Genomic DNA, 16,169 nt, shown 5'->3' with positions numbered 1-16,169 from the left:
CAGAATTCGCAGTTGGAGCTTTGCTGATCTAGTGGAGTTTCTGTAGTAGCAAGAGAGGTGGAAGAAAATGCTGGAGCTGGACAAGGGCAAGGACCACCAAGGAGAACTGACCACAGGCTAGCCTGAGTAGGCTCATGGCTAAGAATGTGATGCTGAAGTTTCACCTATGACTATTATTACATCCAGGTTAAAGAAGAGCCTCGACTGTATATAGTGACCCAGGTTAAACCACCACCAAACAAAGTTTGCAACTACACAGTCCCACAGCTGTGAAGACATTTCACACTTGCTAACCTTCTTCCTAGTGGTCTGGAAAAATCAAAGTGTGTAGGATGGCATTGGCAACAATACCCAAGAAGGGGCTGAGAGGATAGTAAGATCTCTTTGTATGAAGGTGGCAGAACTGTGCCATTCATTCCACAATAACTTCATGCCAGTAAGTTTAACAAAGTGTCTGCGGAGCCCCAGGCAAGCCTCCTCTAAACACCTGCCCAGTGATTACACGCTCTCTGAGCAGGAAAACTAGGCAAGATCTACGAAAACAGCCTGAACCAGAAGGCGACTCAAAAGCACAGGCTGAGCCTTTTCTGTCACTATCAAGCATGGGAAACATAACTTGGCAAACATTAAAGGATTATGCCGTCACAGAATGCCAAGAGGAGAAACAGACCCTGAACGCCTGCCAGTCCCCAAAGCAATCAATCAGTCCCTGGTGAAGCTCCCTACCTGCACACTTGGTCCTGGTGGTCAGCGGGGGGCCTGGTGGGCCCGTCCCACCCTCGCCTGGCCGGGTGAGCAGTACTCGGATTTCATACTCCACATCAGGGTCCAGGTGCCATAGCTTATAGTTGGGGGAATCAACGATGTGGGTCTCAGCCCAGTTTCCTGTAGTTGTACGGTACTCCACTTCCTTCAGAATGATGGGACCATCTCCAATTATGGAATTGGCATTCGGTTTAATCCACAGATACGTGGCCCCAACTGCCAGCAACTCAGGAGGAGCAATGGGCGTGGGAGGTTCTGAGAAAAAAATTAAATAATAAACAAGGCATTAGAGGAAAAGAGAAATCCAAAATGGAAATAAGATTAAATCCAAAGTCATTATTTCAGGACTAAGGCAGTGGAATGATGGAATTCTCAAAGCTAGGAGAGACTAAGGAATTATCCACCTAGAACTTTACCTCAATTACAAAGTGCCTTTACACTATCTGCAATAGATATTGTAGGTCAGTTATCTTAAATATGCCAATGATGGGGAATCCACAAGTTTATAATTTCAGATGAAAATATATAATGATTTTTGATCTCCATCTTTTCCCATAGAAATATGAACTTTTGCATCAATTTATAGGATTTTTAGTTTGTCCTCCTCTTCCTTCTTCTCATCCTCTTCCTGTTTTTCTTTCTTTATCTTTCTCCCCATTTATTGAGATTGGGTCACCCTTGCTTACTACCTGACTAGAAGTGAAGTATTGGACTCACAGGTCCATTGCTGACCTGCACACAAGCTTTGACCCTGCCTAATGGCACCACCTCACTCCTGGGGCTAACTTAACATGGACACGCAATCAGTTTTAGCCTTATTGTGGCCCATAAATCCCAAGCTCAGGCAATTCAACAGTTTTACCCTTTCTTGGTAGCAGTGGCCACCTTGCCTGGCTATTTAGAATTTTAAAACAACCCAACCCATTATTATAGATAGAAAACCTGACTCCTTGATTCTGGCAGGGAATAAGCATTTTATAGAGGAAAGATCACTCATTTTGGAGTTAGAGGACCTTAGTTCAAAACCCAGCTTTGCCTGATACTATCTTTGACAAGTCACTTCTCTGTAGATCTTAGTTTCTTCAACAATAAAATGACGTTGGTCTAGATGGTCTGTGAAAGCCTTTATATCTTTAAATCTTTAATCTTACAGTTTATACCTCCTTCACTGACTAGGAAAGTTCATGATTTATCCTTTAGACCCCAAAAAGATAAGATTAGCCTTGGTTATGGTTGTAGGTTTGTTATTAATCAAAACTCCTCTATTAATATTGTCATTGTGGCATAAAAACAGTCAAGGTCAAAAAGATATGCTAGGTGAGAGGGAAAAGTCAGGCAGGTCATATCCATTTCAAGAACAATTACCCAAATATCAGTCTAACAAAGAAGAAACCCCAGACCCAAGGGCTCACCAGCAACAAGTGCTTTTTCCCTTTCTTTTCCTTTTTTAAATATTTTCATTTTCCTCAGTTTGGTATTAAATAATTTTTTGTGTTTGTTTTTAAAACTTTGAATTACAGTTTCTCTCTCTTCTTCCCTAGGATCAGTTCCCATTAAAGAGATATGAAATTATACAAAACATTTCCATAAAAATCATGTTGCAGAAGAAAACATAGATATCCTCTCCAAAGAAAAATAAAGTATAAAGAGAGAGAAAAAGAGTGTGAGTTTGTGTGTATGCTTCTGTACTCAGACACAATCAGTTCTTTCTCTGAGTATGGATAGCATTTTTCATCATAAGTCCTTCAGAGTAGTATTGGATCATTGTATTGCTGAGAATAGCAAAGTTATTCACAGTGTTAATCCCACAACATTGTTATTAATTTGAACATTTCATTTTGCTTCAGTTCATGGAAGACTTTTCTGAGAGCATCATACTAATCACTGCGTTAATTTTATTGTGCAAAACAACTTATGAAGCCATCTACTCATGAATGGAAGAATCAGAGTCTGCATTGGTGAAGGGAAGTATTCAACAAATGGAGCTTTTTCTTAGAACTATAAAATTGTAGAATTCACTGGAACTTTAGAAGTCATCTAGTCCAACTTATATCTTATCAGGACTTTCCTGTCTGACATCTTCAACAATTATTCTTCTAGCCTCTGCTTGACCTTCAGAGATGGGGAACTCATTATATCTCAAAGCAAACCACTCCACTTTGGGGTGGTTCCGATTGTTGGGAAATTTTTCTCTCACATCAGACTGAAATTTGATTCTCTGAACTTCTATTCACTGTACCTACTTTTGCCTTCCGAATTAAAAAAGAAAGTGTGATCTCTCTTGCACATAAAGATTCTTCAAATACTTGAAATCCCCCTGACTCCTGCCAAAGTTTCTCTTCTTCAAGTTAAATATTCCTAATTCCTTTACCCAATCCTCAAATCAGCTTAAGTTTCCTCTGCAGATTGTACTTGTCCTTGGGATATACCCTAGCTTCCTAAAATAGGGCACTTAGATCTGAAAACAGTATTCCAGGTGAAGCTTCAGCAAAGTAATTACAACTTCCTATATTCTATGCATTATACTATTAATGTAGCCTAAGATGAAATTATTATTTGGCTGCATATCATTAATTCATATTGAGCTTGGGGAAAGGAAAAAATTCTCAGATGACTTTTACATTGTTAACTATTTATGCTTTTTCCTATTGACAGAATTTATTATTTTTCTTGAATTCACATCTAAAACTTCCCATTTCTAAAATTTAAAATATATCTCATGTTAAGCCTAATATTCTGACCTGTTCTGATACTTTCAAATGCCAATTTTTTTATTACCTTTCTGTCCCAGCTTCAAATTGTTTACAAATTTAATAAACATGTCCTTTATGCTTTTATACTGTCATTGAACAAGATTGAGACTTAAAGGGACATGAATGTATGCTTCAGGGCATGCCATGGGATAAATTACAACAAGTTGATGTTGATATTAATCACCTAGTTGTTGAATCTGGTCATTCATACAGTTCCTAAACCCATCTAGCTTTACCATAATCCATATTGACTATTACAGGCTGTACAGTATCTATAGGAACAGAACTGTATTGAATGAGCCTAGAAGATATTTCCTTATTTGTTGAATATAAAATCTGGAACTCAGTCTGGCTACTATTATCATGGAAGGGGCTTACAATTAGTCCTAGGTCAAATGAGTCCCTTACAGAGTCATGATGGTTATTATATCGCCCTGGGTTATCTGCAACATGTTTATACAGAGATTTTTTTTTATTTCAAACAGATTAGGTAAACTGACAGTATCTAGGGTCGTGCCTTTCTTTTTTATAAACACAGGGCCTCTTCTTTTCCATAACGCAGCTTCTAGAAATCTTCTCTGTCTCTCATAAGTTTTCAAAGGTAGGATCTGTAGCTTGGTGACTCCTTTGTACCATTCTTAATATGACCACTTAGAAGCAGTTAAATGGCATAATGGATAGTGTTCTGGGCCTGGAGTCAGGAAGACCTAATTTTATACCTGGCCTTAGAGACTTAACTAGCTGATAAGGTTGGATATATAGATCTGTGAGTCATCCACATAGAATGATAGTTAAACTAGTGAGAGCTAATGGGGGGGGGGTAAGGGGAACAAAGAAGGTGAGAGAACATTAGAAGAAGAGAAAAGGGACCAGAACGGAGTCTTTTGGAATACCTACTTTTAGGGGTTGTGATATAAATGATGAGCCAGCAGAGACTGAAAAGTAGGGGAGGTATAGGCATAGGAAGCACTTTTATGGATTGTTTCCCAGGTTTTCTGTTCCCCTATCCCATGTGTTTGTTCTCATTCCAAGATCCATAAGGGAAAAAAGTGTTAAACATCTCAGCCATATGGTACTAACATTTCTATAAAAACAAGTCACAGAATGCCAGAGCTACAAGGGACATTAAAGATTTTCTCTTCCGATCTCCTATTTTTACAGAGGAGGACATTAAGGTGCAGAGAAACTAAGGCTTTTCCCAGCAATTTGCATCTAGAAGAGTCCAGAAAATTTCCAAAATCACAATTTCTTTTTCCTCTTCTTTTGCTGGTATTCTTCAGTTGTGCATCACAGGGTTTTCCAAACATTGCTCCACCTGAGCCTTTGAAATGTATAATAGAAGATTCTGGCAGACAGAATCCCCTGCACTCCTTCATTGCCATATCACAGCCTACCTTTGGTGGGTGGACATGACACATAAGGGACCACAAATGCTACAGAACTCAGAAGATGGGGTTGTGGGCAAAGGCTGCCAAGTCAGTAATATATGTGGGCTGAATCTTTGTAGGTGTTTTAGTTCAGATTAATTCACAGAAGGATCCATGGGCAATCTCACAGGAAACAGCAAAGATTTCGTGACTAAAGCTCATCTCCCATCTTGACTTCGGGCTCAGATATTCAAGATGTTTTAGACCTCTGAACATGAGTTGTTATCCAGAGAGCACTTTGTGCCACACTAAAGGCTTCTTCTTCATCATATTTTTTTTAAAAATTAATTTCATGTGGGACACACTAGGCTATAATTCCCTACAAAGAAATTCTCCTCAAGGATAAGATTGATTATGAAATATAAATACAAGATTAGGGCAGTTTCAGAATGGAATTAAGACGACTGCATTGCTAGTCAAAAGGCTTGCAGCTGAAGTCATGGAATCATAGGGTCATAGGTTTAAAACTATAAGGAACCTTAAAGGTTATCAGTATTCTTTTGGGGGAAAAAAAATTACTGAGCCATAGAAGGTCAGAGCTACATTTTTATAGATTTTCCAGATTGTTTTACAAAGGGAAAAAAACCCTAGAGATTAACTGTTTTTCCCAAAATCCCATACATATGTTCAAAATTAGCATTTAACCCCAGATTCATTCACGCTACGGTCAACAGTCTGGTTTCCAATCCTGAACCTATTTTTAGCACTATGACCTTTAGGCAAGTCATATTCATGCTACGAAGACTTCCTCACATATAATATGAGAGAGAGCTGATCTAGCTGATGAAGAAAGCACAGTCTAGAGGGAAAAGTACTGATTTTGGAATGGAAAGACTTGGATTCAAATCCCAGCTCTGCTGTGACCTTTGACGTGTCACTTTAAACTGGGCTTGTTTACTCATTTATAGGCTAACTGACTGGTTCCTAAAGTTCTTTCCAGCTTTAAATTTATGGTTTCTATTATTTTGCAATGTCCTGCTGGCTTGAAATAATTGAATTACTAAAAAGAAAAAAACAAAATATTTCAGTCAGAATGATTTAAATTACAAATGTCTGATAGTTATCATAAATATCCAGATATATGTGGCAATAATAATATTTTTATAATAATTTGCAATGTATACAGTCATTTCCCCCCAACAATGCACTGATTTATATAGAGCAAGTATTATTTTATCACTGAGAAAACTAAAACTGGAAAATAGGAATTGACTCTCTTCATTCAGTTTCCATTGACTTCTTGTGACTGCTGTTTCCTTTTATGATATTCACAATATAGATTGTTTCCTTCACTTTGTTTCTCTGTGAGCCATCTTGTTTTTTTAATAGTATTTTATTTTTCTTAACATATGTATAGATAATTTTCAACATTCATTTTTGTAAAATTTTGGTTTCCAGACTTTTTCCCTCCTTCTCTTACCTCCCCCCTCCTAAAGACAGCAAGTAATCTATGCAATTATTTTTATTTCCATATTCACAATACTGCATAAGAAAAACAGATCAAAAGAGGAAAAAACACAAGAAATAAAAGTCAAGCAAAAAAGGTGAAAATACTATGCTTTGATTCACATTCAATTTCCATAGTCTTCTCTGTATGCAGATGGCATTTTCCATCCCAAGTTTATGGAAACAATCTTGGTCATCTCATACTCATGTTATTACTATGTACAATGCTCTTGTTTCTGCTCACTTCATTCAGCATCAGTTCATGTAAATCTTTCCAAACTTTTCTGGAATCAGCCTTCAAACCATGTTTTTTAATGAATCCAAATTTTTCCAAGACACTTCATCTTTTTAAAACTGTTTCGCATTGTGCTATCAAAACTGGTTTTTGCTCAAATCTCCTTCTACTTTTTTGCATGGGTGAGGGGCCATGGATGTGCATATAATTTCATACTTTTGATATGTTGATTAGTTTTAAAGAGCTGTTAAAATATTTTAAAAGACTAAAATTAAAATATTCTCAGGAAACAGAATAAAGTTGGTATACAATGAGAAATGGAGTTGGCTTTCAAAACCAAAGTTATCAATGAAAATTAATTTTTTTTCAACACTATTCATCTTCCCAAGATTTGGGTTTAATTCAGGTCCCAATTCCTCCTAGTCCATGCCCAATATCTGCCCAAGATTGATGAACTGAATAAATGGTGTTTATTATTTGTCCACTCCATTAGACCAGAGGCATTCTTTATCTTATGGGATTTTCCTGAAGTATTGCTAGTCCAGAAGCTTTAGCCTAGGTGTGGATCTCATTTAGAAAATTTGTAATCTTCCAAAGCCTGATGTCAATAGAAACTTCCGCAGCATTTTCCCAGCATCCAGAGCATTTTTTCATTGGAAGGGAATAATATTTGGACTTGAACTCTGATTAGGACATCTAAAAGAATGTTTTACACCTCCTTTTAAATAAACCATGATAAGAGTATCACACACCACATTTTTTTATTATTATATTTTTTCAAGAAGTCTTGTAAGATTTTTACATGCATGGTAGATACTTCTTTGGATCAGAGTCTTAACGGTTACATTTTGTTTTACCAAATCAAATGTTTTGATATGTTCAATAAACAATAAGATAAAGAGAATCTTTCCTCCTCAACACCTTTCAGCTAACTATACAACTATGAAATGTTATGATTTGTAGAATGTCCTTTGTAGGACAGGTCCTTTTTCATATCTTAAACAAGGATATCATCAATTTCTGTGTATTCTTATGAAAGTTTTGTAGAAACAGAAAAATGAGCATGTATGAGTTGGTAAATTAATGACATTTCTCAGTAACCTATTTTTGTTAATAATAACATCAGAGGTTTTTAATCTCTGCCCCTCACCCTCATCAAAAAGTTTTTCGGTATCCTCTATTCTTTTAGAGAATTAATTCTATGCCCTCAAAATTGCGCCCCCAGAACACTTCATAAAATTTTACACTAGCTATGCATTCCTAATGTTTGGGATGCTCTCTCTTCTTACAGGTTGGCTTGGCTTTCTTAAAGATAGTTCAAATTCTGCTTTCTTCAGAAAGCTCCTCGCTAAGCATCTCCCTATGGGGCTGACTTCCATTTGCAGTTATCCATCTTGTTGATACATAGTTATTTAAACATTATCTCCCCAATTTGAATTGAGTTCTTTAAGGATAGGGAAGGGGTTTTTGCCTTTCTTTGTCTCCTCTCCATACTTCTCTCCCAAGCTTAGCACAGTACCTGACACAAAGTATTTAATAAATACTTGTTATCTAACTATAATATCCAGCATGGTAGACAGTCTTGTTCAGCTGTCTTGCCATTTTCTTTACTGCCATTTCTACTTTGCTTGAGTAGCAATGCCAGCAAAATGGCTCATGCAACTCTTGTGTTTTACAGTTTACAGAGAGCTTTTCTAAAGAAGCCATAAAAATGTCAGTCTAGGATATTTTGGAGCCTTGTAATTGGTGAGCCTAACTCTGCCAACTCCAGTGATATACAATAGCTGCACCTGCGCACAATTCCTTGAAAAATGTAAAAAAGGCATCCTAAGTAGTAAAAGGCAGGCTCTTTGAGGGTAATGTTTGTTATACTTTGCCTTTTATCTCCTTTGTTCTGTAGCTATGAAACATGGAACACAAGAGCCTCTAATAATCTGAAAATGAGAGAAGGCAATGTAGAAGTGCATACATGTAGCACATTGAACAAATAACAAGAAGAAACTTCTAAGAAGAGCAAAAAATGTTATCAGAAAAATGTATCATTGATGAAGAAGAGCAGCTGGTCATGTGACAATGGTAAGAAATAACAAATGGGTGGATAAAACATTTTTATAGGCATTCTTTTGATGTTAAAAAAAAGAAAAAGGGTCTATCCCTAGCATGTTGGGGGGGAACCTCTTGTGATTAGTAAGGCATACAGGAATGGATAATAAGTATTTTTATCCATTTAAATTCTCCTATATTGCTGGCCAAAATGATGAACTGAAGGAAGAACTACCCTTAGAGAGGGAAGGTCTTATCTCTGACACATGTTGACTACATGACCCAGGGTAAGTTAATTAACTTAGCCTCTTGATGGCTTAATCAATTCTTAAGTTGTCAAACAAAAGCTGATCTAGTAGAGGAAGTTCCTACTAGGATAACACTTTTGTTTTACACTTGGAGAAGCAGAGGTTGAGAAATGTTAAATGACTTGCCTAACATCACAGAGGCAATAATCCAGAGAAATTATATTTGAACACAAGCCCAACTCAGATTCCAATCAATGGAATCATAAATCATCCCTGTTCCTATTCTTACATAGACTATTCTATTGCAATGTTAATTCCTCAACCTGGACTAGATATAGAATCAGAATTGGAAGGGACTTCATAGAAAAGAGGCTGCATGGGGCATAAGAAAGGAAAGGTCTTAGGTGGGACTCCTGGCTCATATGCTTAATTCCTATGTGGGCTTGAGCAAGTGACTTTATCTCTAACCTCGAAGGCTCCTTCTAGTTCAATATCTATGATGCTAAGATCTTGAGTCATCAAGTCAATTTTGTAATGAAGAAAATGCTCTTCCCCCCTTCCCCAAAAAGCCACCCAATCTTTATTGAATTACTATGGAAAAGGGCCACATATTAAAGCAAGGGGATTTAGATTAGTACTAATTGCAGGAAAGCTCTCTGTCCTAACAATCCAAAATCATCTATGATTCATTATTCCAACTTCTGCCCTCTGGGACTAAAAAGAACAAGTCTAAATAAAAAAATTTTTTTTCAATTGACAGCCCTTCAAATGCTTGATGAGCACATGGTCCAAATACAGCAAGAAGCCCTTTACCACAGCCTGGAATACAGTAGTCTGGCAGGTGCTAAGTTTTTCCTCTACGACTCAGCTGACTGGGCTGCACATCACTCCCATCAGGGCTGCAAATGGAGAGGTGTGATTACAACAGCAAGTGATTTCTCAAAAATTGCAGTCTTGTGGAATGGAAACAGGGAGGAGTATCTCCCAATGGGCTGCAGATGGTAAAATGAGTCCCATTAGACTGGTGATAGAGGGTTTGGATTCTACAAACAACAGAAAAAGGAGGAAACATAAAACTCTACTACTTACCAGCCTAGTTTGGCTTCAGCTCAGCTGAACAGCTGTATAGCCAAAGTAATCAAATGAAGGATTGGGGAGAGGAGGAAAGAAAGGTAATGCTTCCTAGACAAGGTAACTACTCAGGTGCCATAGAGTTGCCACATCAAAGAGTGGGATAATGTTGTGATAAGCATCTGCAGAAGACTTTCCATTTTACCAATTCTAGAACCTATTCTCCGTTTTATTAAGAGCTCAAATCTTGTACATATATTAAGAAATGTATATGTGTGCATGCATGCAGCACAGTCGAACTTATTCATAAAATGGATCTTGTGGAAATTGGCAGATAACAGCTGTCTAATTAATATCCTAAAAAGTCTGCTGGATTTGAAGTGAGACTCTGGTTTGTGTCCTGGCTCTATGGTTTACTAGACATGTGAAACTGGGCAAGTCTTTTTACTTCTTTGAAACTCATCTAGTTTAGCACAGCATAACAGATAGAGAACTAGCCTTAATGACAGTGATCCTGTGTAAGTCACAATCTCTCAGTGGTCTTTTTAATAATCAGCAAGGATTATCTTTTTAAGATTGTAAATTGAGCTGATTAGAGAAATGCAAATTAAGACAATTTGAGGTACTACTACACATTTCTCAGAATGGCTAAGATGACAGGAAAAAGATAATGACAAATGTTGGAAGGGATATAGGAAAACTAAAATACTAATTCATTGTTTGTGGAATTGTAAGCTGATCCAACCATGCTGGAGAGCAATTTAGAACTATGTGGAAAGGGATATCAAATTGTGCATACCCTTTGATCCAGCAATTATCTCCACTGGGACTATATCCCAAAGACATCATAAACAAGATCAACATGAGCCAAAATGTTTGTGGCAGCCCTTTCTGTAGTGGCAAGGAACTGGAAACTGAGTAGATGCCCATCAGTTGGAGAATAGCTGAATAAGTTGTGATATATGAAGGTAATGGAATATTATTATTGTATAAGAAATTACAAGCAGGCTGATTTCTTATATGAACTGATGCTAAGTGTGTAGAACCAAGAAAACATTATATACAGCAACAAGGTTATGTGATGATCAACTATGATGGACTTAACTCTTTTCAACAATTGCTTCAAGGTAACTCCAATATACTTGTGATGGAAAGAGCTATCTACCTCCAAAGAGAGAACTATGGAGACTGAATATGGATCAAAGCATAGTATTTTCACCATTTTTGTTTGTTTCTTTATCTCCTGTTTTGTTTTGTTTTTGTTTTTTTGCTTTCACCTTTTGATCTATTTATCTTCTGTAGCATGATGAATATGTTTAGAAGGATTGCTTAGTATTTATTGGAGGGAGTAAAGGGAAGAAGAAATTCTGAAACACAAGGTTTTGCAAAGGTAAATGTTGAAAACTATCTTTGCATGTATTTGGAAAAATAAAAAGCTATTAAAATTTAAAAAGACTAAGTTGAAGAGAAAATGTTAGTAGAGGAAGTCTCCTTAAACTAATAAAATCACAAATCAAGTCCCTACACTTATATCTATCCTGTCAATAAATCAACAACATGCCAGGCACTGAGTTAGGATCTGTACAAAATCAAAAATGAATATGTGACCCTGGGCAAGTCACTTACCCCAACTGCCTCAGCAAAACAAACAAACAAACAATAACAAAGCAAAACAAAAATGAAACAGCCTGTGAACTCAAGTGGCTTATATTCTATTGGGAAAACAATAGATTCACATATTTTTAAAATATACAAAGTACATACATAAAAAGTAATTTCATGAGGGATGAGGCTGTGCAGAAAAGGACTGAGTTTTGAAGGAAGGTTAGGAGATCATGTATTCAAAACAGAGAAGAAGAATAAATTGATAAGATAAGAAGATAAGAAGGTCAAGAAAATGTTGTGGGCAACAGAATTAATAATTCTGATTGGATATGATGAGTAAAGAATAAGGAGAAAAGGAAGAAAAAGGAAAAGGAGCAGAAAGAAGGAAGAGGAGAAGTCCAGGACAGAGCCCCAGTTAGGTATGAGATATAAATGTTGATTCAGTAAAAGATAGTGAGCAGCAATAGTCTCATAGAGAACCAAGAGCAGTCTCATAAAAATCTAAATAGAAAATATCCAAAAGGAAAGAGTAATTAACGGCATCAAATATTACAAAGAGGTAAACAACAACAACAACAACAAAAGGAAGAGGATCAAGAAAAGGACATGTAAGAATTCACTGGAAATATTGAAGCGATTTGAAGCGAAATTAATTAAGCGATGGAGTCAGAAGTTTCCAAGACTTGAGGAGAAGCAGTAAAAACAACTAGTATGGAAATTTTCTAGGAATCTTGGTGGAAAAAAAGAGGAGAGGTAGAGACAGTAGCTTGTATGGATAACAAGGTCAAGTAAGATTTTTTTGTTTATGTGTTTAAGAAATAGGGAGGAATCAATGTATTTTTTGCAGGAAGCAATGAAAAAATAAGTAAACAGGGAGAGATTGAAGATTTTAAAAAGATTATGATTATGGAGATATGTTAGAGATAGTGAAATCAAGAGATTAAATGGTAAGAAGAAGGGCTAACTTCAAGATAAACTGGAATAAAGAAGAAAAGAGCATGAGCTAATTTCAAGAGGTTTTGAGACAGAGAGTAGGAGGAAAGAGGAATTTTATGAGGGATGATCTCTATTTTCTCAATAAATAATGAGGGGAGATTCTCTGCTGTTACCTTTTAAATTATCTCTAATATCATGGCTATATGGACTGATTTCTTTTGAGGCAGTCTAGTTTTCTAAGATTTGAAGGTATGGAGACCTGGATTTGAAACTAGGTGGAAATTTCCAGGTAATAATTGGCCAACTAGAGTGCTAGGAAAAAAAATCAGGGTTGAAGTCAGATTTGGCTCTGCCACTTCCTTCTTGTGTCATCTCAGGCAAGTTACTTAATATCTACAAGCTTCCATCACCTCATCTGTAAAATGATGGGGTTTAAACTAGGTCCCTTCCAGGGTGTAGGGATTTGATTTATCCCTTGTTCTCAAAAAAGACCATGACATCAGAAGGTGATGCCATGACATGCAAGTAAATTGGATTTAAGTGACAGAGGTCTGTGCAAAGTCACCAGCCTCTTTCTCCTCTAGAGCCAACTGAGTCCAATGGCCAGCTATATATCGGAACTGGAGATCCATTGCACCTATCTGATTCTGGAAACTACAGAGTGAAATCTGATGATAAGTAGAATAACTTTTTTTCCCACTCTTTCACAAGATTCACAAGATCACAGTCTTTCATATGATATTTGGAACTAGAAGGGACCTTGGAGAATTTCTGGCTAAATCTCATCATTTCAGTGAGACAGAAAATGAGGCTCAGAAAAGGTAAATATTTTGTTCAAGACCACCTCAAGACCAGTATTTGATGCCTGTGTTTTCTGATTTTAAATCCAAGTCTATTTGAACTCTCTCAGGATTCCTCTGTTCTCTTACTTAATCTCCTTCTGTCATTCATTCTTTGATCCATGAAACATTTGACAAGTGTGCAGACCTTTCTTAGAACTTGAACATTTAAAGGAAAGTAAGATATAATCTCTACTATTATAGTATTTATAGTCTAATAAGGGAAAAAATACTAAGGCATAGTGCAAGCATAAGAAATGTCCAGTCCACAGGCCATATAAGGCTTGCAACTGAAGCAACCTAAGGTGATGATGAGCTGAAAGCTAGGTACAACAATCTCCCACTGATTGAGTTTTTTAGTTGATAATTTTGTATGGTCTGTGAATGATGTTATAAATAACCAAATAGCCCTTGGCAGGAAAAAAAAAGAGTGCCCATTCCAGTCATAACAGATCAAGTTATAGATGTAAGGAAGATTTTTTTTTACTCTGACATCTACTAGTTATTTGCCCCTGGATTCTCAGGAAGACTGTAGATTATAGACAAGCTACTGATCTAAGCAGTAAGATGAGTATTGAGGGGTCCTCTTCATTAATAGAGCCACAGGTCCAGACCCCTTCCTTTTTCTCTAACAAAGAAAACCAATTTCACTTAGTTTAAAAAGTGAGTGTTTCATAAATATTTGATGTTTGACTCAACAAGTGGTTAGATTGATTTTTAGGCAGATTTTTTTAACCTTTTATTAGCTCCACTGAAATATGGGAGGAGAAAGCTAAATGAAATGCTTCTGTGTCCTTAGTTAATATTAGTTTTCATATGGACCAGTCCTTCTCTATAGGCCCTCGCTATAGTCATCTACTAGGATTTCCTAAGCTAATGAGATTTCAGTCACAACAAAGCTGGCTACATTAATCTGTCAGCAGCATTTATTATCAAAAGAAAAGTGAGAACAGCCCTGGCCTTCAAGAAGCTTGGTGTCTAGTTAGCTTGTTGGCAGACAGTTCAGAACTTTACCCACTGCATCTAAATAAGAGCAAGTTTATGGGTTTGCTCCAATCAAGTACAGATGTGCTGAGAAGACAGAGGGTAAATGAGCCATTTTTACAGGAGCAATGGAGATTGGAGTTGCTGAGATTTCATTTCAATAACCGAGTGGTGAACTGACCCCTTAATGTAATTCTTCATCCTCAGGCAGCAATCTCCCAACTGATTCTGCCTTTCTCTGTCCTGCTGTGAACACTTGTAACAGTTTGACTTCCCAGATATTCCTACAGAGAGAGAAAATGCTTTAAATCGCTGAATCAAGAGCTTTACGAGTCTTCTTTTACATGGATATGGTACCTTTTTCTTCATTCTATATCAAAATCAAATCTTTTGGAAAAAAGATGAGATACAGCCATGATCTCTGATTTTCCAATAGCCTTCAAGTTGCCTATTCTACAAATTCCAACCTGGCTAGACCTTGTATCTACTTAAAAAGGTAAGTTCTTTGAAGGCAGGGAGTGTGTCATTTCTACTTCTGTAACCTTGGCACCAGGAATAATTCCTGGTGCAAATCAAGTACTTAATTAGGCTTATTGATCACACAATAACAAAACTAATTTCTATTTCTTATTTCAGCCAAGTGGAAATTCTTTAAATAAGTTAATATACTTATCTTCTCTATTACATGGTTTCCTCCTTGTTTGATTTTTTTATATGCCATCCCTTATATCAGCAGGATAGTGGGAAGTACATTAGAGTAGGAGTTAGAAATCTTGGGATTCTACTTCTAACTCTGCCACTAACTAGTTCTGTGCCTTTGGGAAAATCATTCTCTGGATCTCAAAGTTTACCTTTAAATAATTGTGCTATATACTTCTAATGGTACTTATGAAGATTACCAACCAAGTGGATATATGTTATTATTGTTGTTGTTGTTTTAACCATAAAGCATCACAGAGCCATGTTTCCATCCAAATCTTCCTGAATTGTGTGGTTCTAGGCAAGTCACTTAATCCTGTTTGTAAAATGAGCCAGAGAGGAAATGACAAACCATCTTTGCCAAGAAAACATCAATTTGGTTCACAAAGAGTCAGAAACTACTGAAAAGATGACCAGCAAACTAAGGTACTTAGTACTTAGGACAAGCAAAGACCTGTGAGTCTATCATTCAAAGATCAATACTTTGTGAGTGGAAATATTGGTCCTGTGATGATGTATTTTTTCCAACCACAGAAACTTCTAAAGACTGCCCCTTAAAGTGTAGACAGTTTGAGTTTTGTGTCCATGGGTGAGGTACACATATTGATAAACTCATAAGTAAGGACAATACTAAAGTATTATTTTTCTTGTCCAATATTTATCAATCTGTAGCTTCAAAATCTGGCACAAAATTCACCTATATTTTTCTTTACACTGTCCCATTATTTTAGTAATTTTTTTTTGTTTTATAGCCACTGCAGTTAAAAGGAATTCTGTAGACATGACATACTATGACTAGATTTAACAAATGATTTGACATTATCTCTTATGGACTCCTTATTGATGAGATGAAGAGATACAGATTATGTGAGAATCTAGTTAAATAAATTCAAAAGTGGCTAACTGACTGGACCCAGAGTTTAGTTATCAAAAGATAGATGGCAATATGGAGGATAGTGCCTACTAAGTGCCAGATATAGTGCCAGAGATTTGTGCTTGGCCCTTGGATGTTCCACTTTTTTTATTAAAGGAAAGATGGCATATTTATCAAATTTTCAGATGATAGAAAGATAGAAAGCATAGCTAGCACATTGGATGATAGAGTAAGCATTAAAAAT

At 36.6% G+C, this 16,169-nt stretch overlaps 1 protein-coding gene across 10 annotated transcripts in view; it reads right to left on the bottom strand.

Annotated features, from left to right (window-relative positions):
* The window catches only part of PTPRT (protein tyrosine phosphatase receptor type T), a 1,285,960-nt gene that overhangs the window by 625,640 nt on the left and 644,151 nt on the right, over window positions 1–16,169 (bottom strand). For all 10 annotated transcript variants that reach the window (XM_074292616.1, XM_074292619.1, XM_074292617.1 and 7 more), the window contains one exon: window positions 727–1,020. In XM_074292616.1, coding sequence (XP_074148717.1) covers window positions 727–1,020 — 294 coding nt within the window. The remainder of the gene's footprint in view (window positions 1–726; window positions 1,021–16,169) is intronic.

This window comes from Sminthopsis crassicaudata, chromosome 2 (genome assembly GCF_048593235.1).
Source record: "Sminthopsis crassicaudata isolate SCR6 chromosome 2, ASM4859323v1, whole genome shotgun sequence".
Classification (NCBI taxonomy): domain Eukaryota; kingdom Metazoa; phylum Chordata; class Mammalia; order Dasyuromorphia; family Dasyuridae; genus Sminthopsis; species Sminthopsis crassicaudata.
Note: the sequence above shows the minus strand (reverse complement) of the source record. Positions and strands in the feature narration are given on the sequence as shown.